Source organism: Lissotriton helveticus, chromosome 4_1, assembly GCF_964261635.1.
Source record: "Lissotriton helveticus chromosome 4_1, aLisHel1.1, whole genome shotgun sequence".
NCBI classification, from domain to species: Eukaryota; Metazoa; Chordata; class Amphibia; order Caudata; family Salamandridae; genus Lissotriton; species Lissotriton helveticus.
In genome coordinates, this window is record NC_136063.1 from 1118001263 (window position 1) to 1118028798 (window position 27536).

General features: G+C 45.7%; 1 protein-coding gene across 5 annotated transcripts in view; it reads left to right on the plus strand.

The window, feature by feature from the left end:
• The window catches only part of PTPN3 (protein tyrosine phosphatase non-receptor type 3), a 1880479-nt gene that overhangs the window by 497290 nt on the left and 1355653 nt on the right, over window positions 1-27536 (plus strand). For all 5 annotated transcript variants that reach the window (XM_078687727.1, XM_078687724.1, XM_078687726.1 and 2 more), the window contains one exon: window positions 7005-7083. In XM_078687727.1, coding sequence (XP_078543853.1) covers window positions 7005-7083 — 79 coding nt within the window. The remainder of the gene's footprint in view (window positions 1-7004; window positions 7084-27536) is intronic.

Genomic DNA, 27536 nt, shown 5'->3' on the forward strand with positions numbered 1-27536 from the left:
GATGGTGGTTGTTGTTCTTTTGCTTTCATTTTCTGTAATACTACTTGCATAGAATGGTAAGGATGGGTTTCAGGATTCCTACAATCTTCTATTTCAATGTTTGTTTGTAATATGGTTGGAAATCACACAACAGAGCTTAATATATGTATATTACTTGGTGTACTGTATATAATCTGTGTATATCCTTAAGAGACTTTATGACCCTACTTCTGCTGGTCTTCTTGATTTCCTGTCCCTCCCTGAACATAATCACAGTAATCCTGTTAGTTATGACTTAAAGAAAATCTCTGTGTTTGTGGTACAGTTCTCCAAAGAGTTGTTATTCACATTGCTTTAAGAAATGTTCATGGGGGCGTGGTTAAGCAGCAATCCATGGCGGCTGCTGGGTAGACGAGCTCCGTCCACAAACCCCCTTCGCCATAACAATCCGTCACATTAATCGGTCTCACTGCATAAAATCTTGCACCGGAACCTCAGCTGTGTCCGCCGCTGCCTTCCTTGCGGCCGTGCTCCCAAACAATCCAGAGATACGGCGAAGTCTGCCGGCGGCCTCCGCAAGCTTTGCAGCCGGGCAGTGAAGTTGAAGAGGCAGCCGACGACGTGACTACGCATGGCGGCGCCATGCGTAGGGGCTTGCACTACGGGGTTGGCCTCGTCGTTTGGGCTCCGCTCACGACCGCGGCGCACACCTGCCCTTTCACACGGCAGTGCTGCCCATAAGCCTAGCGCTGTTCACTTCAATGCTGGTGACATATGGCCAAATCGGCCCATCCGGGCAAGTATCCCCAACCTAGCACCCGGTCTCCGTGACCACTTAAAGCTGCAGAGGTGCTCCCAATCAGCAGGGGTGTTGGAGAGATCTTCAAAGCACACAATGGAGCTGGGAGAAGTGCTTATGAGCGAATGTGAAAATTGAAGGAGCCCCAGAAGCCTATTCCAATCCGTGGCCAGAATCAAGAGCGCAGAGATGCCTGCAAGTGCAGACTGCTGGCCTGGCTGAACTGATAATGCCAACACGTTGTGATTGGCGGGTGGGGCCCCACTGCCTTGAAACTGCTGGTCTAAGGGGTGCGAGAGAGGGCTCAGGCTACCTGCTGGTGAATTACTGCTAAGAGGGGCCGGCGATCGAGATGGAGACTGGCTGTGTCAACATCTGGGGCGGCACTGTTCCCAACTGATATGTCAGGCTCAAAGGGTTCAAGACTGGTTCAGCAGAACAAATTGGACCGCTACACTTGCCCAAAGGCCTCACCACACGACCAGCAGACCAAAGACAAGACGGCCAGCGGAACTGAAGATAACCCCAAGGAACTCTTGCTCAGGGACGTCATGGAGGCCATTTCTGGCGTGAGGTCATCCCTTGAGCAGAGTATGGACATGTTATCCACAGATGTCACATTGATACGAGTAGACCTGTTAAAGATAAACGAAAAGGTCACGCAACTGGAGATCACTGCTACGAGCCTAGTAGACGACGCCTCCCAGTTGCAGATCGAGATACGTGAGTTACAAACCTTTCGCAAGTTCGCTGAAGGTAAACTCGACGACTACGAGGGACGCACCCGTCGCAATAATGTGCGCATTTTGGGGGTGCCGGAGCGCGCGGAGGGGCAGGCCCCTGACCTGTTCGTTGAAGACCTCATACTCACCCACCTACAGCCCAAAGGCCTGTCAAAATTATTTATGGTGGAAAGGGCGTACAGGGTCCCTAGGGGATGGCCAAAGCCCGTAGCTCCCCCACGGCCAATGCTTGCACGAGTGTTGAACTACCGCGACAGAGACGTGATCCTCCAGAACGCTAGGACAAGCCCACCACTCAAGTACGAAAATGCCACGGTCTCCTTTTTTCCAGATTTTACGCAGGCAGTCCAGCGGCAACGCAGATCCTTCCTGGAGGTAAAGAGGACACTTAGAGACAGAGGATGGAAATACGCCATGCTGTTCCCCGCGCGGCTACGGGTGGAGAAAGATGGTAAAGCATGGTTTTTCGATACCCCGGAATCGGCATCAGACTGGCTTGAGACTCAGCAGGGGGTCAGGGAGCGAGACCCCGGCTCTACGGACTAGAGCGCTATGCTTGACATAACATAGCTGGCAGACAGGGATCTATTCACCTTTTGATGCAATACTATGGCTCCGGGTGTCGACGGGGGCCGCAGGTATCAGGTTGTGGGGGGACGCTGTTTTGAAGGATTATTCTGTAATTGATGAGGCACAGAAATTTGGGACTTCTCACCTTGAAGAGCAGTAGAGACGTTATTTGCATGTTTTGGGGGAGGGAGCAGCTCTTTCACACCCACATTACTACTTTTAGTTTTCAGTTGGGCGACAGGCACTCTGCGAGTTAGAAGTCGGGGCAGTTTGGAGCCCAAAGAGCAGGGGGGCAGGGAGGAGGGCTGTTGGTTTCGAGGTAATGTTGTTTGTTTTGTTTGTTTTGAATCAGCACAAGAAAATGTTGATAAGTGGAGGGGATGATGGCTGTGGACTACCTGAATACACATGCACGAGAACTGCAATCTTAAGGTTTCGAGCTGGAATGTAAACACAGCGGAGCCGCGTTGGGGCAGCAAGGCATAGATTTTTCCCTCGCAATCGATGCAGATTGGCATGATAATCCCCCAACTTTAGGAGGCTCATGAGGCACACCATATTGTGACAACAAGTTCGCTAATCGCAGAAACCTTCTTAACAATTGTTTTAGGGAAATATTAGCCATTATTCAAATTTTCACTTCTCTGTAAAGTACAGACTTCGTGTAGGAAAATGTGAGTAAGGTGGGGATTTGTGCACCCCATCCTGAAGAAGGAGTTCCACTCCAAAACATGTTGACGCACACAAGAGGTGATGTTCATAGCATTACATACGAACCTCTAAATACACCCTTTTAACAGTACCAGCCCGGGGGCGATTAAAACATTTTTTGGAGTCTACCCCAAGTGCCAGGTACTTTTTAACAATCACTAAAATCACTTCAAACCCTACCACTCACTCACTATTACAAATAACATCACACACACCTCACATAGTCATTGCAAAATGTGCTCCCGCGTAGACGTAGGTAGCAGCACGCTGCATCCCGTAGAGGGGTGCGAAGACCCCAATGATGAAGCATGACACCAAGGGCCCTTTTGGTGTGTGAGGGGTATTTAAAGAACACTACGTGCTCCCCACCATTGTAGGGACCACCCACACCCACTTGTGGATTCCATTTGTTTATAAAATAAGCTTCTTCAGGAGACCCATCTGGTGGGCAATTCTTGCAAGGCTCTAAACAGATGGGGGTACAAACTAGTAGCACATGCGGGTTTCACTACCGGTTCTCGTGGGGTGGGTATAATGGTGCGTAATTCCTTTCCCTTTATGATCTATTCAACCTGGACAGACAATCTTGGGCACTACATAGGCATAATGGGACAGTGGGAGGGGCCCCCAGTCACCTGCTTGTCAATCTATGTTCCGCCTGACCTGCAGGCTCGCACATTCAAGGATCTTGGGACGGTGCTACTCTCACTGCCGGAAAGTTTGCTGCTGATGGGGGGAGATTTTAACTCCGTGGTCTCTGGAATGTTAGATAGGCATCCTCCACGTGTCTCTGGTACGGGTGCGAGATGGCTACCAGACTTTCTGGAGGCACTTGGTTTGGCCGATGCCTGGAGAGCATTTCACCCGGACGGTGTCCAACACACATTCTATTCCGGGGCACATAATAGTTTCTCACGAATTGACTATGTCATCGTCCCCTCCACACAACTCACATCTATCCGTGAAATAAGACATCTGGCAAGAGGTATTTCGGATCACTCCCCTGTCTGGACACATGTAGCGCTGTGGCGGGGGGGGGGTGGGAGAGTGGTCCCTATCAACCCATGGCACCTCCAAGGCCCTGCAACACGCAAGGCCCTAATATCGGCGATAGATCACTATTTCCAAGAAAATGAAAGCACGGTTGACTCCTCCCAGACGTTGTGGGAAGCATTTAAAACAGTGATCCGAGGGCAGGCTTTCCTCCTAATGGCGGGTAAGAGGAAAGATAGAATGAAAGATCTGATGGAGGTTGAGAGTGTAGTGCTCGGGCTCGAAAGAGGATTGGAGGTGGGGGTGACACCGGAAAAGACACACGCCTTGCAGCTTAAAAGGGACAAATATAAAGCGATAGCCACGGAGAGAGCTAAAACTTTTGTGAGGGAGTCTGCGGGCAGGGAGTATGACCTGGGTGATTAAGCAGGGAAACTCCTGGCGTGGTTGGACAAAAAGGAGATGGCATCTAGACTGGTGCCGGAAATAATCAATAAGGACGGTCAGTCCCTCACAGATCCACAAGCTATAGCTAACACGTTTACAGCTCATTATAATTGCATATACGAAACACACACCCAACACTCGGAAGAAGATTCCCAATCACTACTTAGGGATATTGTCCTCCCCTCCTACCGCCTGAACAGCGAGAACTCTTGGACAGTGACTTCACTAATGATGAAATTGCGGCGGCGATTCGGTGCCTTCAGGCGGGCAAGGCATCGGGCCCCAATGACCTTCCAATCGAACTGTACAAACTCGCACCAGACAAACTGGCCCCTCGACTGAGGCCTATGTTTTCAGAGAGCAGGGAGCACAGGGAACTGAAGATGGGATTCGGGGCGGGATTTACCCTGTGGATCAGGCTTCTCTATAGCAAACCCTTGGCGCAGGTCGTGGTGAACAATAGAAAATCTACGCTCTTCGAGCTAGGATGTGGCACTAGACAAGGGTGTCGCCTTTCCCCTCTTCTCTTTTACTAGGGCTTGAACCCCTGGTGGCATAGATCCGGAGAGATCCGGTCATACGTGGATTGAGGTGGGCTCCGTCATATCCGCTTATCACTGTATGCGGACGATATCCTATTAAATTTAGCTGCCCAAAGTAGTTGTTGATTGCAGTATTGGATATATTCACAATTTTCTGGAGATTCTCTGGCTACTCCAATAATTGGATCAAATCCCTTCTACTTGTACTGAATAGGGACTGCCCGCTATCCCAAGAGACTACCAACTCCAAGTCACCACGGAAGCTTTAAATATCTGGGTACATACGTGACGTCTGACCCCCAGCTCCGTTATGACCATAACTTGATCCCACCCCTACAAAGATTGAAGCAAGACGCTGCAGGGTGGAGGGTACTTCCTCTCTCGCTATTGGGAACAGCAGCACTCTTCAAGATAATGTCTCTGTCTCGCTTTCTGTTTGTGCTACAGAACTTCCTAGATCCGATACCCGCTAGCTACTTCGAAGAAATCGAGGGCATGCAGAGGGATCTGTTATGGGATGGGAAGGCAAGGATAGCACTCCACAAACTTACCCTTAGCTGGTACGATGGTGGTATCGGTCTCCCCGACCTCAGAAAATACTATCGGCGGCACATCTTGCGGCTATCAATCACTGTACATACCGAAGACTAGATGACCCGGGCTATGCAATGGATTGATGGGTGCTCCCAGGGGGGGAATTAATACAGAGTTCTGTACCAACACGCTTCCCAGTGACCGGGCCGACGAAGCATTCAATGCGAGTCTGGCATACCGCTGGGTTGGGAACGGAAACTGAAGGCAGACACGCCGCCCCGGGACTCCGAGATCCTAGGTGATCTTTGGCAGTCGAAGGGATTCGACAAATGGGACCTTATTGGGATCTCAACCATTGGGGATTTATGGGTTAAGGGGGAAGTGGTGTCCATTTCTTTTTTACAACAGAAATATGAGCTAGCAACCACAGAACATTTTCGATATCTTCAGGTCTGCCATGCATTGCAAGCGCACATCCCCTCAGGCTCCTCACTCCCAGAATATACTGCACTCGAGGACAGACTGCTTGACGGCTACCTGCCAGTTAAAACAATATCCCTCACCTATAAAAAGTTCATTAATAACGTAGTTGAACCCCTACAGGGACTCCGGGCAAAGTGGGAGAGAGACGGTCTCAAGCTAGATGACATGGAGTGGCAGGAGGCCTTATCCTCCCCGAAGGAAGTGGCCATATCGGCCAGGTTGAGACTTGTCCAGCTTAAAATTCTCCACAGAGTGTATGTCACTGGGCCCTGTCTGGTCCGAATGCGGAGGGATGAGGGGGGTGCGTGCAGACGTCAGTGCGGATCTGAGGGAACATTCATGCATATAATATGGGAGTGTGATCTAATTCGGAGATACTGCCGATAAATCCACACGGTTATGAGCAAAGTATTGAGGCTAGACATACGCCTTGAGGCGAAGAGATGCTTATTGAATGTGTGGGAACCTACGGATGTGGGAAGGATGGGCAGGACCTGGGTGACATTGGGGCTAATGGTGGCGAAAAGAAATATAGCTCAACAATGGAGTGCCACCCAGCCCCCACCCTCAAGGACTGGGAGAAAAGCATGGACTGGTGCATGTTCAGGGAAAAGACTGTCTATGTTGCAAGAGGGTGCCCGAAGAAGTGGTCGCTAATTTGGAAGGCCTGGAACACACACCGTGGAGAGATTTGTACTCCGCCTCGTAGAATTGACCTAGATGACCGGGCCACACCTTGATTTGTTAAAACCGTGTCCTAGAGATATACTTGATTGCAATTCTAACTTACCAAATGTAATTGTGCAAACTTCTCCTACGTATAATGTCTAAATACATCTTGTGCATCTGTGCTGATTTTTGTTTGTTTTTCATTAATAAAAAGAAATTTAAAAAAAAAGAAATATTTATTGGCCCTAGATTGGTGGATAAATATGATAAACTGAATAGAAATAATCCCATGTGTATCAATTCAACAGTCTTGTTTTGGTTATCCTAGTTAATACTACAGTCTTAAAAACATTGGATCATAGGAGCGATCTTTCTTCCTAAACCCTTAAATATCAATTAACAAATGTTGCAGGAGTCACTTGTAATACTGTATGTTTATAAACTTTTTCTTTGTTCTTATGTGCAACGTTTCTGTATGCTTATACAATCATTATATTTTCAAAACTGACTTGATCTTCTGAAAACCCATTGTAGGCGGCTTTCCCTGTTCTGTGCTTTTCCGGGTACGATTTTTTATACCAGACCCTAACACACTGCAGTTGGAGCTGACAAGGTAATGGTTCTTTCTTATGCTTTTAAATGTTTTTATGGGGTTTTAGAATAAAAACAAGCATGCCAGAGTGTTTGGAGCATGCAGTGTAGAGCTGGGGTGGAAGCCATTCTTCATTGACTGTCATGTCAGTCACACAGTAGTATATTGCCCTTCCTAAGTTCATGCAAGTTAACACTCAGCTGTGTTGCGGTGCCTCCTATATATTGCAGCAGTCATTGAAGTGCCTAAGTGTGTAATTGTTCAAGGGGGTTAATCGCAATTCTTTCCTAACAGAGTGATCAGAAACATAGCCAAGTAATCGACATGCACACTATTCCCTTCCTTGGAGAACTTCTCATGGAGAACGGTGCTCTCGGCTTCAGCTAATTTCAGAAGGGCAGATTACCCATAGGAGAAATCTGTGATACAGTTGCAGACTTCCAATGCATGGTAAAACATCTTTTAGCTTGCAGGAACGCCGGATGTGTGAATCTGGCCTCCATCTTTAGTTTCTTAGCTCTAACCACTAACCCAAATAAAGTCACTCACCTGTTATGTCCAGGCAAAGGTTTCAAAGATTTAAACCTGAGCTCAACCTCTGGAAGCTATGGCACAGAGCAGACAGGCTTAACTTCGACAAAATGTGTAGAACATACCAAAACAGTTAAAAAGTAAAAAAAAAACACCATAAATATCCTACTCCAATTTATAAAATTAGAAAAGATTTGATGCACAAAATGACACAAATCCAATTACTGGTACCGGAGCTATGCATTTTTAAAGGTTTAAGAGAAAAAGAGGCAAGAAAAAGTAAAGCAGTCACTGTTTGCGGTTGACAGACTGTGATGAAGTGCAGGTCAGATACACCAAGCAGGTTCGTCCCAGTCAAATATTTTACCTTTTGAATGAGCCTCTTAAATTGAAGTCAGAATCCTCTAGAGGGATAAGCCTGCAGACTGTATCCGACGATGAGGTCCATGAGGTTGAGTATCTTCTCGCAGAGGGCTGGTGAAATGGATTTGGTACTGTGGAGATGCTCCAAGCAGGTCCAATCTGGTTGTCTTGCTCAGTGTTGTCGTCCTTTGGGCTTGTTGACGTGGAGGGTTGGTCATAGTCCTCTGGAGGTCTGGATGTCCGAACTTTTTCAAAGTCCACATTTTTCAAAGGTTTCTTAATAAGTCCTTTTGGACATCATTACAACTCTTAGAACCTCGGGGATAGTTTGTACGGGTCAAGACTCACTCCAGCAAAAAGGGTCACCAGCAGGGTCCAGTCCACTTCCAGTTGCACTAGTCAAAATGACCTCTTGCTGCTTGTTTTGTCCCTCTAGCCACACAGGAGGTCAGCGAACTGACAGAGAGTTTACTTCTTTGTCCTGGGTGGAGGTGGGAACATGTGCAGCCCTTCAAATCTCTTCACAGGTCTCAAACAGCAGATCCAGTCCTTTTTTGGTTCTTCCACAGGTCTAGAAAGTGTTCTGAGGAGGGTTTCTTGGGGCGGTGCATTTATGGATGACACTAGTTAGTGGATGGGATGATTCCTAGCTCCTTCCTAAAATGTCATAAAAAATTCCTAGAAGCAACTCCACCCACTTTTTCAGAAGTTCCTTTTTTCCCTATTGCAACTACGTTTCCTCCTGGAATCCAGGATGTAAAAACCCTTCCTTCCTTCCTTGTGCAGAGTCCATGCTCCAGAGTGTGCCAGAGAAATGAGTAGCCCCCTTCTCTGTGGGTGCCCAAAACTGGTTATGGGGTAATTTCTCTCTCACTGGGTTTGGAGGCAGCCAGGCTGGGGAAGCAAAGATTTGCCATCCCAGGTCTTGCCTTCGATTTACTTGTGAAAGGACTGCCTCGTCACAATTTAATGAAGGTGCTAGGCCGACCCTAAGTGGTCGGCCTGCAAGGGAAAGAAAAAAACTTTTCCATAACCTGACCATTGTCTCTGCTCTTGGAGCTGTTTTCACACCTAGTTAATGTCAAGCACTGGCTGGGAAACTGCTGTAGGGCTAATACAGATTGGCCCCCAGGAGCTCAAGCAGGGAAATCTTTTTTACAATTAAAATTTCACCATTGATGTGAACTTAATAAGTGAAATTAATAGTTGATTTATTTTGTGATGTGCTTAGAAACCTTAGATAGAAGAATTAATATCTTCTCCAGAGTGAAAATAGTTTTTGGGGACTTGTCACTTTAGGGGCATGGTAACATTACATTTCTAGATGCCCCACTTTTAAATACTATGAACCCGACCTTGTGTGCTACAATGCCTACATTGGGATGCCTAATTGATATTCCAAAGGATGGTTGTACCTCTGTGAAAACAATTGCTTTAACAGGTTGGGCAGCAGGTTTAAACTGCAGCAGTCGGGCTACAGTGATAGGCCTGAAGCCATGTTTTCCTGTGTCACATTAGTGGATGGCACAATAAGTGCTGCAGGTCACTGGTAACATTTAACTTTCCATGCCATGTGCGTAGTTTCTACACCATATACTATAGCCTAATAGGACCGTTTGCTATGTCAATTGGTGATTAGTCAATGTTACATATTTTAGGGGCCAGAACACATACCCAGTGGACTGGACAGCAGCAGCCCTGCGTGAAGAATATAAAAATCAGCAATACAATTTTCCCCAAAATGGGGATGAGACATGCAAAAAGGGTTATTTTATCACAGTTGATTATTTCAGTTACTTTTGTCAACGGCGGGCAGCACCACAATAGCAAGCCCGGTATATGGGCCCTTCTGGTCTTAGGCGAGCAAAAGGCAGTCTTCCCAACAATACTGTGCAATGTCTATCAGTCTGTGACATTTATTGGGTGTATCATTGTGGTCTAACAACACATCAGGGAGTGATGGACGTATCTTACCGAGTATTAAGAAGCAAGATTCTATAATTATTTGGGATACTTCTACATGGCTAAATAAATTCAAGATGAGACAATGTAAGTTTATATGTTGATTTTGAAGTATATCTGTGAAATCAACCTTAATAATCCCGAACTGCGTTGTTTCAACAAATACAGAAGTGTCTTTTTTCATTTTATAGTATTACTTTTTGCAATAACAACTATTTTTGGTGCACCTTGCAAGTGATGGAGCCTAATACCAATTAATATATGTGACCCTACAATTATTCAAATGTGCAAGTTGATAAATTCTCTACAATTACAGTTACTGATGAGGGCCCTAGCAGAGGGGGAGGGGGATGTCCCAGTTCTAAGGTACATTGAGTCTTAATGCCCCAGGGTCGTTGGACGCCTTCAGAGCCCGTTGGGAGAAATGACTAGGACCTTTAGAAGATGCTGACTGGCGCGATGAATTGATGGCCCCCAGAGTGATCACAATTTCATTCAGGCTTCGGTTGGTGCAGATCTATTACATATACTGTACCTATGTACTCCTATCAGAATGTTTCATGCTGGCCTGGCGAACGACCCTACCTGCTTTCGCTGTTCCCATACACCAGCAGACTTCTTTCACTTGGTGTGGTCCTGTACTGTTATAACCGGTCACTGGAAGGCGGTGGTGGCTGAATTATCAGATGTACTGGACATGACCCTGTATCTCTCCCCATTGCTGATCCTCCTCGGGTGGATGATGGTGTTGGGGCTGGAAGGCTGATGGACCGTTGTTGGGAACTGCTCTTATAGTGGCTAAGAGAGATACTGCTGCATATTGGAAGGCCCCCCAGGGCACCATCGCTGGCATTATGGAGACATGGGGTCAACTGGTGTGCACAGCAGAAAAGTCTGTCTATGAGGCAAGGGACTGTCTGGCTAAACATGCAAGAGTTTGGGGCAAGTGTCTTGGGGTGTCAGATGTGGACGCTGAAGTAGAATGAGTAAGCAACAATTTCTGTTATTCCTGTATGTGCTGGTTTGATTATGATGGGCTCATTGCTACTCTTAATTGGTACAGAATGGTGTGCTTCATGGACTGACAATGTGACTTGTTGTTCCTTCATCAAATTCTCTATAATTGGGTTTCAGTCCATGAAAAAAATCCAATGAGTTAAATGTTCCCTCCTGTCCAGCAAGCATGTGCACACTCCCTAATTGTGTTAACTCCCATGTTACGAAACATTGGTCTAAGGAGAACATTTCTTTCCTGAGTTAATTCCCTACAGACGCATAATGAATGCAGGGTGACGTCCTAGTTGGATATTTATGTTCTGCAACAAGAGCACCGGCATTTTGTATTTTGCTAATTCCACAAAATAATTTTATTGGGACCTGAAGAAAAGCAAAATATAAGGAAGACGTCTATTCGGTGCACCAGCAGTCAAGTCAGTGGGAATTTTGGGGGATTTAGAGTAACAAAATTGTTTGTAAATAGATTATTTTTATTACTTCATACATATCTAATTTAAGTACAGCATGGTACTAAGGGACATCAAGGGCTGTATTACAGAAGGTGCCCCGTGGGGCAACAGGCGTTTGCCCTCTCCCGGGGCACTTTGGTGTTATAGAAAGGGGCGCAGACACTTGTGCGTCCCCTTCTATGATACCAATAATGATGGCGCTGGCGCACTTAAAGCACCAGCGCTACCTTCAGAGGGTGTTCCCTCCTTTGCATAGGGGCTTGCCCTATGCAAATGAAAGAATTCCTTTGACTCTGCGCCCGCCCCATATTACAGACGCGGGTGCAGAGTCAAAGAAGCCCTCAGGAGGCTCACTGACAGTGAGCCATTTAACCCCTTCCATGCTGATGACAGCCGGGAGCCGTCATGGCACACAGTGCTCGTGTGCTGATGACGGCTCCCAGCCGTCATGACCGCACCCGCGATCAGAATGTGCCGCACAGGCGCAGAATCGCAGCCGCGCCCAAGGGGTTAATTGGTGGTGAACTGTTAGTTCACGTCCTGAGAGCAGCCCTCTGCAGGGGGTAAAGGGGGTCCCATGGACCCACCAAGACATCTCCTTGCAGGCAGGTACAGTCACTGATCTCTAATCCCCTTTGAAAGTGAAGGTGGGTGCCGCCTTCACTGTGAAAACACAGAGCAGCTGCTCCGGTTTTTCACATAAATGCGCCGCCCCCATGGCAGCGCAAGCTCACGGTTTCCCTGGGAGCAGCGCATACACCATAATGGGGCGCATTATCACTGTTGGCGCCCAGCGCACCTTTTAAAAAGGTTCGCCGGGCACAAAGAGTGATAATGTGTAATACGGTGCCAAGTAATCTGTAGTTGATAACCCTCTCAGTGGAGAGTCCCTAATAGGTTGCAGACTCCGATATATAATTTAAGATATTACAAAGCAGAGCTCATGTCTAAGTAGTTACTTAATCTGTCTAAATGAATATGAGCCCCGTCTACTAAAGCTGAATGAAGTCAAATTGGATAAAGCGCAACAAAGGTTCTATTTTTGAAATAACCAAAGCCCTTTCCTAATGTGATGAGGCAAAGGTAAGAGCACTTGCTTTCTGTTTCGAGGAATTCTAGTGCGCCCTATCTGTGTTCATTCCAAAGTAGTTATTTGATGTCATTTCCTCACCCTTCTGTGCTCCCAGGAACTGACATTGTGAAGAGGGAGAATAACAAAAATCTATTTTTCATTTTAATTCCACTAATAAAATAGTTTTCTTTCTTAGTTTTATTTCATTAATCAGTATGATAAATGCAGGAGTCTGATTGTTGTCCTACCACGCAAGATAGCATCATCTACATAGAAGAAAATATGTATAAATGTTAATCTTAATTTAGTGAGTTAAAATCTTATAGCAATTAATGCCTAGCCCAAGGCTAAGGTATAGCGACAGAAAAGTAAATGGTCCAGGGCACAGCCTGGCTGTAACCCTTGAAGCTATCCCTTGCATCAAGACCCACTTTTTCTTTGTCCCAAGTGTCAGTGTATACCGTAACGGTGGTCCATAAAAGATAAGGTGGTTACGCCCCAAGCAGTACGTTTTTTTTCTCCATAAAAAAACGATCTACTTGTTAAAATGTTGTGGAAAATGTTATGAAGCTCTCATACATGGGAGGATCAAGGAGTATTTTGCTTCATCAGCAGCGCCATAACAGTATCTAGGGTGTAAATGCTTTTTTTTTTTTTTTTTTTTTTTTAAAAGCTTATTAAAGTCAAGTATTAAAGCTTTATTCGACATTTGTCATAAAAGCATTTCCACCCTAACACTATACAAATAAATACTACCTCTAAAACAATCACATTAAAATACATATTAAACAGTTGACTGTCGAATACACTACACTGATAAAAATACATGGTTAATTTAAAAAAGTTATTAAAAAACAATGTAGCCATGGTAACCGTATTTCCTTATGATGCATTAGCCAGTAAAGTGCGAGTGCGGATCACCCAAGCCCAGCCAAGAAATTTAGCTACAGCGATCGCGAACAGTGGAGAACAGTCTGATTCTAATATTCTGAGAGCAGTCGATTGGCTGCGAGTGCCAATATTTAGACAGACTGGTCGTAGCCATTTCCGCCGTGGACTGGTATATAAGGGGCAACAAAACAACAAATGGGAGATATGCTCTGTTTGTTCTTTACAGTGATAACAGTGCTCATCCCTCGGTGGGAACCAATGTCTCTTAAAAGCATTTACTGGGAGTGTTGCAACTCGAAATTGAAAATATAACTTCCTGTCATGCGGGCTTTCAATTAAGTCCCAATAGGCTTCACAGGATGGAACCATTTTAATGTCCAGAAAGCGGGCTGACAAATTGGCTATTGGCCCAGCACAATAGGTTGTGGAATACACCATCTCCCAGTATATTTCTTTCAATTTTGCTTTTGTCGGGAAGCAAGACACATCCCTGTTGCCCCAAAGATGATCCAATTTTAACTTTACCAATAGACCCCTCAGATCTTTCAGCCATACAATGCAGTGAAAGGAATCAAACTTAACAACATCTGACAATGCTGCAGCATAATGGGCTAGCTCTGGGGTCACCATCAGGCGCCTCCAATACAACAATGGCCGCAGACGAGCTATATCCTCGATGCTTTTCCCACCAAGGTCCAGTTTCAATGGGATTATAGGTGTGCTTTGCGGGGCCATTACCAGCCCTCGCAAAAATCTATTTTCCGCTAGACCCAGATCTGCTAAATTTGAAAAACCCCACAGTTCAGAACCGTACAAGCAGGCGCTCAAGACTTTCATATTGTATATTTCAAGGGCGCAGTTTATTGGTTTAGTCAGCGAGGTTCTATGTTTAAGTGCAACTGCGCCTGCAAGCTGATTAAACTTTAATACTGCCGTATTGATGTGTGATTTCCATTTCATATTGCCCTGGAAAATTATTCCTAAATAGGAAAAAGCCTCTACTTTCTCAAGGGGAGTACCCTTATACGTAATTACACCTTTAAATGTGGATTGTCGGTTCAAACACATACATTTTGTCTTAGTTGTGTTCAGCTCAAGGCCCCGGGTATCACAGAATTCGCCAAATGCATTGACAGCCTTTTGGAGACCGCTCGGTGTGCCTGAAAGTATAAGCGTATCATCCGCAAACATGAGGACGGGAACATGTGAGCCTGCTATAATTGGAGCATCACTTGGAGATTTTTTCAAGTAGTCCACAATGCCATTAATATAGATGGAGAATAGTGTTGGGGCCAGAACACACCCTTGTCGCACCCCCTGCTCCACAGGAAATGGCTCAGTCACTTCTCCCTGCGCCCCCACCTGATTTTGGCATAATTATTTTCATGCAGGCGCACAAGAAGAGTGAGGAGATCTGGACTTATACCTGCTTCAGCCAAAGTCCTCCACAGCTTTTCTCTTGGGACTAGGTCGAAGGCTGCTTTTAAGTCCACAAAGACGGCGTAGAGGGTGCCATTTTTCAATATTACGTTTCTCCAATAAATGGCAATGAAATAGAAGGCCTGGTCTATGCAACTAGTCAAGGGGCGGAACCCCGCTTGGTATGGCGACAAGATGTTGTTTTCCTCTATCCATGTTTGCAGCTTGTTCTGTACTAATCGGCCCATCAGTTTCTGTGCTGTGTCTATGAGGCTGATGGGTCTGTAATTGTTGGGAAGGGATTTATCGCCTTTTTTGAATATAGGAATGATTTCAGCTCCCTTCCAAGAGGGAGGCACTTCCCCTCCCATAGCCACTGCATTAGCCAGCCATGAAAAATACATGCACCATGAGTTCCGGTCACTTAGGAACAGATCTGCCGGAATGCCGTCCATACCCGGAGCCCTTCCCCCCCCGTTACACAGTCCAGAGCAATGTTTACATCATTTGCGTTAAATACATTGTGTTTAAAGTGAACTGTTGGTGGGGGAATATCAATGACTTGCGTTGGGCTACGGGCATATTGTGGCTTAAAAAACTCAATCCATTTGCTTTTGGCAACATGATTTTGTGGTTTGGCAGCTATTCCTCCCCTATCCCATTTTACCGTGGACCAAAATAGCTTGGAATCTTTAGCTGCACAAGCATGTTTCAGCTCGCACCAACATTCCTCGTCCCACCTTCTCTTGGCTTGTTTTTGGGTTAGTCTGTATATATCCCTCGCCTTCCTAACTGCATCAGGATTATCCCTCTTTAGCTCACTACTCAAATTTTGTCGTGCCAATCTGCAGCTTTTGTCGTACCATCCCTGTTTTGGTGGGTATTTTTTACCCTTGCTTTGGTCTACCGTTTTTTGGAAGAAACCTTGCAGTCTGCGGAAAAATTTTGTGTGGGCCTCTATCATGTGGTCTTGGAAATTTGGCTTCCCAATATGAGGTTTAATATTGTTTATTTCCTCTACCACTGCTCTCTTGAGGTCATCTAACTTCCCTACATCTTCTATCAGCCTTCTCCATTTCAGGTTACGCTGGTTGTTTGAGCAGACTATGTCCTGGGTCACCCGCTCCACCTTGGTACTATGCCCCACAACCCCCTGATATGGATGAAAAGCCATGCACAAGGGGTTGTGATCACTTTCCATTCTTATTTCGACGGCCATGTCTATCAGTTTACTCCAGTCCCTCACATCGACTAAAAAATAGTCTATTCTACTGGACGCCCGACCGTTATCAAATGTGCTGTTTCCATTGCGGTCAGAGGGCGTGCGCCCATTAGCCGCTCTTAAACCTTTTGCCAGGCAGAGACTCTTCACTTGGATGGCCACAGCACTCCATTTTTTAATGACAGGCACCTCGAGCTGGGGTATTCCCCACTTACTATCCTCCTCCTCAGACAGAATCCTATCCTCCTCACCCAAGGGTTCAAAGGTAGAATTAATGTCTCCCCCTACGATGATATGTAATTCCAGGGGTATCAGCTCTAACTCCTGTTCTAGGGCCGATACTACTTCTGAGGATTTCGCACCCCCAACCCCCCTGGCATATATGTTGAAAAGAGCAACCTCTTGGCCGTTTTCCCATCTAATATTAAGTGCTAAGATATCATTAGTTGGTAGTGATCTTTGTCGTATTCTACAGTTCAACGACTGGCGCAACCAGATCAGCAGGCCTCCTGAAGGGCGACCTGTTCGATTTTTTGTTGCTGGAATATAAAAGTTTATATACCCCTGCCGAAAAACTGGACTTAAAGACCAAGTTTCTTGTAAAAGAATGATATCATAGAGATCGATAAAAAATCGCACCATTCTGGGGTTGCGATTTTGTTCGCTATACCCGCGATATTCCATGACATAAAGGTCAGATTGGGTTTACCCAAATTTGACCCTACCTGGTCCAACCCTGTATCATTTTCTGCAGGCTCGGCTATTGGGGTTATTCCAGCCTCCAGAGTTGCTACGGAAGTATCTGTTGGGTCTGATAGATCCTGTTCAGTCAACCGACCATCGCTTCTTACTTGTTCATGATTTCTATCTCTATCATGTAAAACATTATCCACCCCCTTACATTAAAAACTAGGGATTCCCAGCATCTTATTACCTGTGTGTTACTTTGTCTGCACACCATATTGACAGCAGTTAAGTCTGTTGACGTCCCCTGTGTGTTACCTAACACATTTTTTGACCCTACGAGTCAATCACACTTATTTAAATTTGATAAAGCAGAATATCTATTTTACAAACTCAACCCCCAGTCACTAGTTGGCCTGCTCTTCGCCCTTCTGCTACCCACAACTGACCACTTGGTCCTTAATACACTTGGGTTTGCTACAAGACCTCTTCTACTATAGAAGAAGTCCAGTGTGAGTGGAATTAGTTCTGCTGTTCTACGTTGGGGGGGGGGAATAGGTTAGATAGGATTTCAGGTAGTACTTCAGGGCCTTTGAGGTTCAGTACCACACAGTCTCGCCCACAAATTTCTTGGGGCTACTCCCTATCCACTTCACTCTTCTCGCTGATGACAGATCCTCTGATAGCTTTTGTTTGCCCCTAGGAGAGATATGCATGTTGTTACTCAACCAGAGCAATGCTTTATTTAATAAAGATTGGGGAAATTCAGTCTCGCCTGTTTTCAGGGGTGGAACATTGGCAAGAACCAGGATCAGAGGAGAGGCTTCTACAATTAGTTCAACCGGGCCTGCCTCTAATCCTAGACCAGATTCTTCAATCCTCACTGGTCTTGCTGTGGGACCATCGACTAGAGGGGTGTTTTTACATAGTCCTAATTTTGGTGTGGAGGGATGAATTGAAGCTATTGACTCTACTCCCTCCCCTGGTGGATTTCTCATAATTTGTTTTTGCTCAATCTTGCTTACAACCAAATTTGGTATATCCCCCACGTTATCATTGGTGCTTTTCAGGAGGCTCTCGAGTTTATTAACTTTATCAGTGAGGTGGTCGATCTTAGATAACAAAGGTTTAATAATCCAACTTAATTTTGAGTCCAACATACCCATGGGTTTTTTTATATTGGCATCATCCCATACCATACTACCATTATCTTCTCTCCCTGCGTCTTCTATGACGCTTTTACTCACAGGAGATGCTGGTCTTTTCCTGCTAGAGCGCAGTCCTCCCCTTTTCGGTTGGGACTTGGTGGCCCCTCTGGCTTTTCTCGGCGCTAGTACAGGCGCTGGTGGGGAGAAATCTTCCTCAACTAGTTCTAGATCTTGGTGCAGGTCATCTAGGACATCCTCCACTATTATATCTAGGTTTGAGTTGGTAGAAGCATTTAGCAGAGGCCTATCAATGTCGGGTTGAGAAAGTACTACAGCTTCACTCGTTGGATCCAGATCCAATAGATTCACAGCTGAGGTCTCCATTTGGGTGGCTATTGGTGTGGAGCTGAGTCCCAAAGAAGACCTTCGCTCGTTATTTATTTTAGCCACCACCTGGACTAAATAATTGTCCATGGTGTTAGGGGGGGCAATAACTGTTTTTTGCTTAGACATGGTCAGGAGCTACATACAGTAGGGAAATATATGCAATACAAATGACCCACTTCCAGTTGCAGTACAATCTCGCTTTCACACTAAGCAGGCAATAACAAAGTCTAAGAATGTTTCAGCAATGTAAAAATACCTTGCGATAGAAATTGGCAAAATTCCTAGTCCAGTTCAGTCGTGGCCAGTCTTGGACTGTCTTAGACTGTCCGCCCTTAGTCCGGGCTTCGTCCGGTGCGTCCCGCGCGCGTCCTCGCGGGACGAGGGACCTGCCGGTGCTTTATGCGCCTCCTGGCGCGCTGGTTGCTGGCGTCGTCGCTGCCCCCCTAGGGATGCTGGGGGCTGTAGTCCGGCCGGCGGAGCCAAGCCCGGCCGGTCGGTTTCTGTAAATTTTCTGGCGGAGCCAAGCCCGGCCGCTGTACTGCGAGGTGAAGAGCCTTCAAGACAGGCAGCAGGGGTAGAAAAACAAAGACGGGGAACTCTGCCCCTGCCGGTGCTTTATGCGCCTCCTGGCGCGCTGGTTGCTGGCGTCGTCGCTGCCCCCCTAGGGATGCTGGGGGCTGTAGTCCGGCCGGCGGAGCCAAGCCTGGCCGGTCGGTTTCTGTAAATTTTCTGGCGGAGCCAAGCCCGGCCGCTGTACTGCGAGGTGAAGAGCCTTCAAGACAGGCAGCAGGGGTAGAAAAACAAAGACGGGGAACTCGGCCCATGCCGGTGCTTTATGCGCCTCCTGGCGCGCTGGTTGCTGGCGTCGTCGCTGCCCCCCTAGGGATGCTGGGGGCTGTAGTCCGGCCGGCGGAGCCAAGCCCGGCCGGTCGGTTTCTGTAAATTTTCTGGCGGAGCCAAGCCCGGCCGCTGTACTGCGAGGTGAAGAGCCTTCAAGACAGGCAGCAGGGGTAGAAAAACAAAGACGGGGAACTCGGCCCCTGCCGGTGCTTTATGCGCCTCCTGGCACGCTGGTTGCTGGCGTCGTCGCTGCCCCCCTAGGGATGCTGGGGGCTGTAGTCCGGCCGTCGGAGCCAACCCCGGCCGGTCGGTTTCTGTAAATTTTCTGGCGGAGCCAAGCCCGGCCGTTGTACTGCGAGGTGAAGAGCCTTCAAGACAGGCAGCAGGGGTAGAAAAACAAAGTCTATTAAGTAAACAGGAAGAATGTTCTAGGCCTTTTAGCAGAGGTGGGTTTGACCGTACAATATTGCAGCAAATGGCCTTGGATCTAGAAGGGTGATCATGCAGTAGATTTAGGGCTACCTTGTTCGCTTTTCTTATACACAGGAACTTATATGGAGTCTCTCCTTGAATCTGAGGTAGTACTGTTCTTGTGATATAGAAGACATTGTTAGAGCAATCATATATAAATGGTTTATGTACTCTTCCTTGCAGATAGTCAGGACTACATTGCCTACTTCGGTATGATGGGTCTCTCCAGTTCCTTTATAAAGTGTAGTGATTTGTTGTCGACAACAACAATGTTCTTTTTATTTCCAAGAAGTGAATTATTTTCTGAAAATGGCACTTTACCCAGTTCATTGACGTAGACAATTGCAAGTATCATGAAATTAGCGATACATAACACTTAAATAAATCAATTCTACCAGCACATATCACCAGCTTATAATAACTATAAAATAGTACATGAATTAAGATATCTTTTCACTAAAACTCTTGAACAAGCTGTAGCCCATTATCCCACACATATTAAAACATTTTAACGTTCAACAGTTTAACCCGTTGCGTGCTCATGACGAGCACAGCTCGTCATGAGGCACGGTTGAGCTGAGCTCGTCATGACCGTTGGAACGTTCACACTAGGGGATAATTTCCCCGCTGTGTTGAACATTCCAAAACACGTGTGGTCGTGACGAGCTCAGCTCGTCATGAGTGCAGTTCCACTGTGCCTCATGACGAGCTGAGCTCGGCACAAGCACGGCGCCTCGCGTCCCCCCTCTACGACCTACCACTACGTGTCCCGTGGGTTAAGTGATGGTGGGGAGGTAGTGTGGGCATCTCCCTTGTGTTTGCATAGACGACCCCATTATAATGCAGTCGGCTAAGCAGCCAAGGCTACATTTCCCTACTCCCTCCGTATAGCTTGGACCATTGCATTTCTTGGTAAATCAAGGAGTCATTTCTTTTTAAACCTTCCCATGTGACCTGGCTATTCATTGCCAGCACATCCGCTCTTTATAGGGCCTGGAGAATTAACATACCCTATATGACTTTACCTAGTGGCTCAAAGGTATAGCTTAAATACAGCTATTAAACCAAAGGTGTCCTAGTCCCGGCTATCACTGCTTCCTGCCATTAGGATACTTAGTAAATAATATTAATAAACAATATTCCTCACAATTCAACAAGAAAAACCATAACCTTCTTGTATATTGACTTTTATTTTTCAAAACATTTCCAATCTTCTTTGAATATGCCAAATGTTGCTTCAAATTTGTTAAGAACACAACAGGAATTGTCTATGTTTGTGAATTAAACGAGCATATTTTGCTATACCCCATGCATGTCGAGTGCCATGACCCGTCATCAGGGGTAACTATAAGACAAAGAAAATTAAAATGAGACCCCTTCAGTACTAATGGTTTTTTGTAACAAACAAACCTTCAGATAAGGAGAAAAGATGTGTGTTGCTCCAAAGGGAGCTAGCCAGTTCCAGAGTACATTCCAAAATGCATTATGCTGATATGTGCTCCTAATTAGTTTATACACAGTGCGGTGTTGAATCACCTGTGTGCTGTGCTCAGTGATGCATGCCATCCAGTGGTGAACCGAAAAGAATCCTGATTAGAAACAGCCTTACACTTATATATCTTGCTGCAAACTTCATAACCCAGCATGCAGCCTGATAAATTCCAAAATCCACTCCAAAACAGTTAAAAATAAGCTAACTCAAAACTCAAGCATGAGTGAAATCTAAAAAATCCTTCATTCAAAAATGACAACTTGCGAATAATGAACCTAAACACCCCTCCCACATAGCAAAAAAGATAATCAGGATATTCCAATGCTAATGTTTGCACATCATTGACCAGGTTCAGCGGTTCACACTAAACTAAAGTAAGGAATGGGTTTGTGGAACATATATATATTTATACAAATCATTTGCTTAAATTTAGCATCATTAGTGAACAGCTCGATTAAGCAGGCAAGGCCCCGTATACAGATAGTTTGCAGTGTTGTTACCTTCCTCCCATAATGGACGGATACCACTATTACTAATCCACCCACTGCTCTTCCTCTGGTCGAGGCGTTAGCATTTTGTACTATAGCAACATACCCCTCAATAACTGGGCACTTCAACAGACAGTTTTCCTGGAGGACCGATACTGAGTAACTAGTCAGAACCTCTGTAATTTCCCATTTCCATAAAAGATTTAAACCCATGAATGTTTTATACCAAGACGCATCCTGGCAGTATACGTCCTGACCCCTACCAGTCAATCTACTCTGAACCTCCATCACTCCAAGCAGGGACAAAGTGGCCTTGCATACCTTTGGAGCGGGGACTCCCCGCTCCCCAAGAACTGTACCTCTGAGGGTTATGGCCATCGTTCATCCTGTAATAACAAGGGTGTCTGGACCCGTCGTAATCGGGGAGATGGAGCAGATCTTGATTTTATTTTAACCCTCCATATTCACACAAAAATTGAGTTGTCCGGGGGAGCTATCATCCACTGGTGGCTAATGGCCACCAGCTTTACCTCAGTACCTTCACATAGACAAATGCCATTTCCTACCAAATCTGGCTTAAAGGCTACTGCTAAGCCCTTCATCTCCTAAAAAGGCAAACAGTACACATGTTAACTTTTCCCCTGCAATGTTCTTCAAGCCAACCAATACCAGATCCTTTGAGGTACTATTCTTTAAACTTTTAATATTTGCAACTCCACTTAACAGTGTAGATCTATTTAAATGTCAACTGACAGAGTGCAGCCATTGCCTCCTATCTTGAGGTTTAAAAAATAACTGCATCTGCACCCTAAGACAAAGGACACCTCCAACTTGAAGACAAGGTTTTTTTGAACAACCTTGTCTTCTTTCTTACTACTAGAAAATGCAAGATTAAGGGGGAATCTCTCTATACTACTTGTGCCCCCAGTTGCCTCCTTCCTTGCAGTCAAACATTCAGCGGACAGCTCCTGAGTTTTTCCATCCCATATGGATTCTTTCATCCTCCCTATACCTTTCTTGCCAGGCCTCTCCCTGGAGACTGGTTTCTTGTTGTTGGCAGGAAGCCCCACGGCAATTGGAGACTCAGTAGCTTGCCTAAGAGATTCTGCTCCACACACCTTCCTTCCGCCTGTCTTCACGTTTTACACTTATCCTCCTTCCAGTAACCCTCCTTTCGTCCCCTATTCTGCGCAACGGAATGACACTAAACTTTGACAGGATCCTTTTTTTCCCAAACACACTCCCCTCTTTTCATAAATAGATAGGGGGAATGTTGAAGTATACGTCCCTCACTCTGCAGCATGTGTGGTAGATGGCATCACTTCTTGGGGGTCAGAAAGAATACATAACTCGGGAATAAGCCCTTTTGACCCGGCTGCCAGGGTAGCGTCCTTAGCCCCAACCTTTAAGGCTTTGCTTAAACTTTCAAGCAATTGGAACTGCTTAGCCTTTTGGGTGTTGTTCAAAACTAGGGCCTTTACCATTCCCTGGAAAGTTACTTGCGTAAGTGATAACCGGTTCAGCATTGACAACTGTTGGGCAAATTTAGCAGCAATCCGTGGGAGTTGGTCTCATCAATAAACTCATACTTCTCGCATGGACTCTCCCTCCTTGGGACAGCACCAGATTCTTCATGCCTCCTGCCTGACTCTGAAACCTCTCCATCAAGTTTGTTACACTTCAAAATTCCAACTCTCTCACGCCCCGTCAGGCACCCTGAGTAGCAGGGTGGGTGTACTCTGCCACAATCTCCTTGTCGACAGGAGCACTAATGTGGATAACCTCAGGGTTTCTGCGAACCAAGCAATTTTTGAGGTTTCCAAACTTCACCTGCCTGTCCACCAGAGAAACTCCACCCTATTCTGGGATACACACTGGGGTACATACTGTAATTCGTCAACATGATGCATCATAATTTCTGCCAATTTTCCTTCACCCTTGTTCTTTGGCAAGGCAGCAACATCGCCCATCCCACCTTCATTCATGGGACAATTGACTTCTGAGGACTAGGTTATCACTGACTGTTGACAATTCTAATCCCTTAATTTCACCCTCCATTTTATCTTCAATTTGCGACTTATCCACACGAGCACATTCATTCCTATCGCCAACATTGATGTTACCAAAGCCCAAATTGTCTGCCCACTCACTCTGCTCAGTTGTAGGACTTTTTGCTTTAAAGTGTTTTGTACATGTTGAGCAATATGAGAGGTTTGTGTTTGGCTGGATCGGTAGAAGTGAATGTGTGCTGTTCCTTTTTACTCTCTCTTCTGTTCTCCTCCTCTGCCTGTCTGGGATTTGTATATGATATTGATTTCCTTTAGTCACTGGGTGCCTGCCCCAAACGGGTGCCCTTGGAGCACTGCCCCCTCTCCCCTTACCACCTTCTGTCGTTCCTCCCCTGTATTGCACCAGAAATTATCAAGTCCTGTATGCTGGTAATTGAAATTCGAGGGACTTGGGGTACTGCTGTATTTACATTGTATTTGTTAAGATTACGGTCTGGCACTGGTATGTTTTTGTATTGAATGAATCTTATCTTGCAAAACGTTAAAGAAATCTATCAAAAAAATTCAAATACATTTTCAAAAAAGTGTATTTTCGACACAGTCCCACAGGAATGATGGCAACCATGTAACTGACCTGACTAACTCTACTCTCTTTGAGGTCTGCTTCCTTTTCGTCACTGGGGTGTGAGACAGGGCTATCTGTGCTTAATGGACTAGGTGGCCCCTCCATTGTAGACCACATTGCATGCCCGTAGACCCTGCCTGTGCTTTTTGACTTGACCAAGAAGTTGGAATGCCTGGGGACTCCCCCTGAAAGGCCTTTGGAGGCACAATCGCGGCAGACGTGGCTGAGTCTTTAATAGAGCAGGGTGCAGGGACTCCTGGGCAATCTCCATTTGCCCTCTCCTTAATGTCATAGGCTGCCACTGACACGGCATCTCCACTATCGTAGAGGGTGCTGAGGGTATATAAAACATTTGTGCACCTAGCTATTTCTCTCCGGCAATCTGTCACTCTCAAACCCTTTGAGACAGGTACCTCTAAGTGCCCTCAGGTTTGATCCTCAAAAGAATCTAAAGCAATGGGAGGAGGTGCCAAAGGAGATTCTAACGGGGCACCTGTGCCTGCACCAAACGCCCTGTTGGGCACACATTTCGCACCGTCACCCGTGGACTGCTTAGTACCGTCAGTCCCAGCGGCCCTGCCTCTCAGTCTCAGGAGGCGTTCTGACACAATAGAATACAAAAGGATTTAATGATTTTAGGCACTGGCTCTGAACTAAAAAAGAAGAAAGCTCAAAATGGTAAAAAGTAGCCATGAAAAAAGCACAGTAAGAGGAGAAGAAGTGATGGCAGTGACAGTGATCAAAGATCAGCTCGCAAGGGTTCCCGGAGGTCCACAGAGGTTCCACAATTGGCTCACAGTGGATCTTAGGCCTTAGCCCCGATTCCAATCCAAGTGCAGGCTCCAAAAGCACAAAGGGACGAAGAGCTGGAAGGTGAATGCCAAAAGAAGTGCCAAATGAAGTGCTCGCATGCATTGGACTTATTGGTGTTAAGAGAGGCAGGTGGGAGAACGGGTGGCCCCCACATAGCACAGGCCGCACCAGCTCTCTGGAGTGGCCGCCTCCATACACCATGAGAGTCTACTCTGTACATGCATGCCTAAGGCGCACCTCCTCTTATGCCCTACTCTGGTGCGCCCCCACTGCATGTAGTGAATAGTAGCATGTAGCAGCGTGCAGCAGCATGAAGCTTTAACTTTTTAAAGGGCCATCCACATCAGTTTAAGTCAGGCACACATCATGTCCGTACTGACAAGGGTTTTTTTTCCGGACTTGGTCGCTTGATACGCTTGCAGTCGCTTAAACGTGGCCTGGTCCTCTATGGCGCCTCACCCTGTGGGTCCAGCAGTGAATAATGTGACCGAAACCCTAGACCACGAGGCTTATAGCATCTCTCTCGGATCAGCTCACCTTGGCTCTTCCCTGCGCTCTGCACCTACACTGCATGCCTCCTGCATCATACTGATTTGTGGTCCTTAGTTTTGCACCAGTCTAGCAGCTCTACCACTTACCCACTTGCCACTTGTTTTCAGACTTCCATATTAGTTTGTCCTCCTTTAAAGGTTTTGCCTGCACATCAATTGCAAAATCTCTTGTATTTAAAAAAAATTATCTTTATAGGGGCTTAAAGCCCGACTTTACTTATCTGTACTTACCATTGGCTGGCTCCACCATGACTCCCACATCACTTTTACTTGCTATTGGCATGATCCCATGTCACCCTTGCTCCCTATTGGTCTCCTCCTCATTCACGCCTCTGTCTTCTTCCTGGGCTTCAAGTCTTCAACCTGCCCTGCAGCCCGGGCCAGGTACTGCTTTCGATGGGCAGTGTCCTACCACTGCCGGCTCCTACATGTACTGTTTTTTAATTTTTTTTATAAACCTTTCCCTCTTGTCCTACTTTACACTTTCCCTTTGTTATTGCTTTCACACTCTTCTTTAAGCATGCTCTCTTCTGCTTTTCTGTACTCTTTGCCGTTAAGGTGGTTCTGCCCTTGTGAGGACATTTATATCTGGCAAGTGTCTGCATGGCAAATGCTTCTCTTTGTCAGTCGGGGAGGTCGGGATTAGAAGTAGATTTTTGTGTCTGTTGCTTTTCATTTACTTGCGACATAAAAAAACAATAAAATATTTTTTTAAAGTAAATCCTGACCTTTTAACAGATATCACCTTGAATTCTCGGTCATGAAATGTTGCTGTTAACATTGTAACTATGGGCCCAAAAACCCTTATCAGTCAAGTGCATTTGGGTTTAAAACCAAGGTTAGCTGAAGGTGTCATACATAACAATGGGACACCTTGCAGCTATGAGTTTTGTTGATATGTGGAACTTCTTGCCATGTTGTTAGCAGTGTTCCATGTGTTATGTTACAGCACTCTTTTCACAAGGGCCTGTCACTATACCCTGCATTGGCAGTTTAAGGCATGGGGTGTTTAGGAGAGAAGCTACTATCAGTACAGACTAGTTAGAAAATGAGAGTGGTGTATCAGTTTTTCATTCCTTGTCTGTGGGAAAATGTGATAGTACATATTGGCCAAGATTCTTATGAGCCAGCCATTTCACAAGTCAATTAAATATTTGTACACTGCAAAAGGAGCAACAATGATATTAATATTCCCAGATGATTCACTTCAGTGTATAAAATAATTAGATCAGACGTAAAACATGCTTCTAATATATGCACCTTTTATTCAAGCACCCAAAACTGAAGCAACAAAAGGAAGAAGAAACAATATTTTAGTGACCTCACTTAACAACAAATTTTAAACTGAATAATCTTTGTCTAGCAGGCTGCTAACTTGTATAACAAAGTTATATTGTATTAACCCCTGTAGAAAGAAAGACAAATTACTGATTCTCTCTGTTTCTTTTCTTTGAATGCCATTTCAGGTCTTTCACAAAACCATAAACTGAAAGCCACAAGCAACAATATACTTATTTAATTTTGTGCAGAAACATTTTTCTTTACCTTAGAAATTGTAAGTCTGAAATGAAAGATTTTGGGGCAAATGCTGGTATTTTTAAACAACTGGCACATTTTTGGGACTAGTTTCTACAGACTGCCCAACTACACACTGCGTACACAAGCAGCATTTTTCACTTTCTCTTTGAACGAGATATGGTGCTGTTTGACCTGTCGTCCTTAAGGTTGTCTTCCCCTAAAACATTTTGCCTGCTTACCTCCTGGTTTTGCTCATTCTTTTTGTTCGCCTTAGGACTCTGCAAACCTTACCATGGGTGACCTTTGCTAAAATGCATGTGTTTCTCCCCTAAACATTGCAACACTGGTGTATACACAATGGGCATATTTAGTTTACTTGTAAGTCCCTTGTAAAGTGGTATACCACATAACCAGGTCCTGTAACTTAACTTCTACTAGTGGGGCGGCATCACTTATTGTGTCACCTACACAAGTAGCCTTTCAAGCCTGCCTCAGGTGTGCCATTGCTGAGCCTGTATGTGC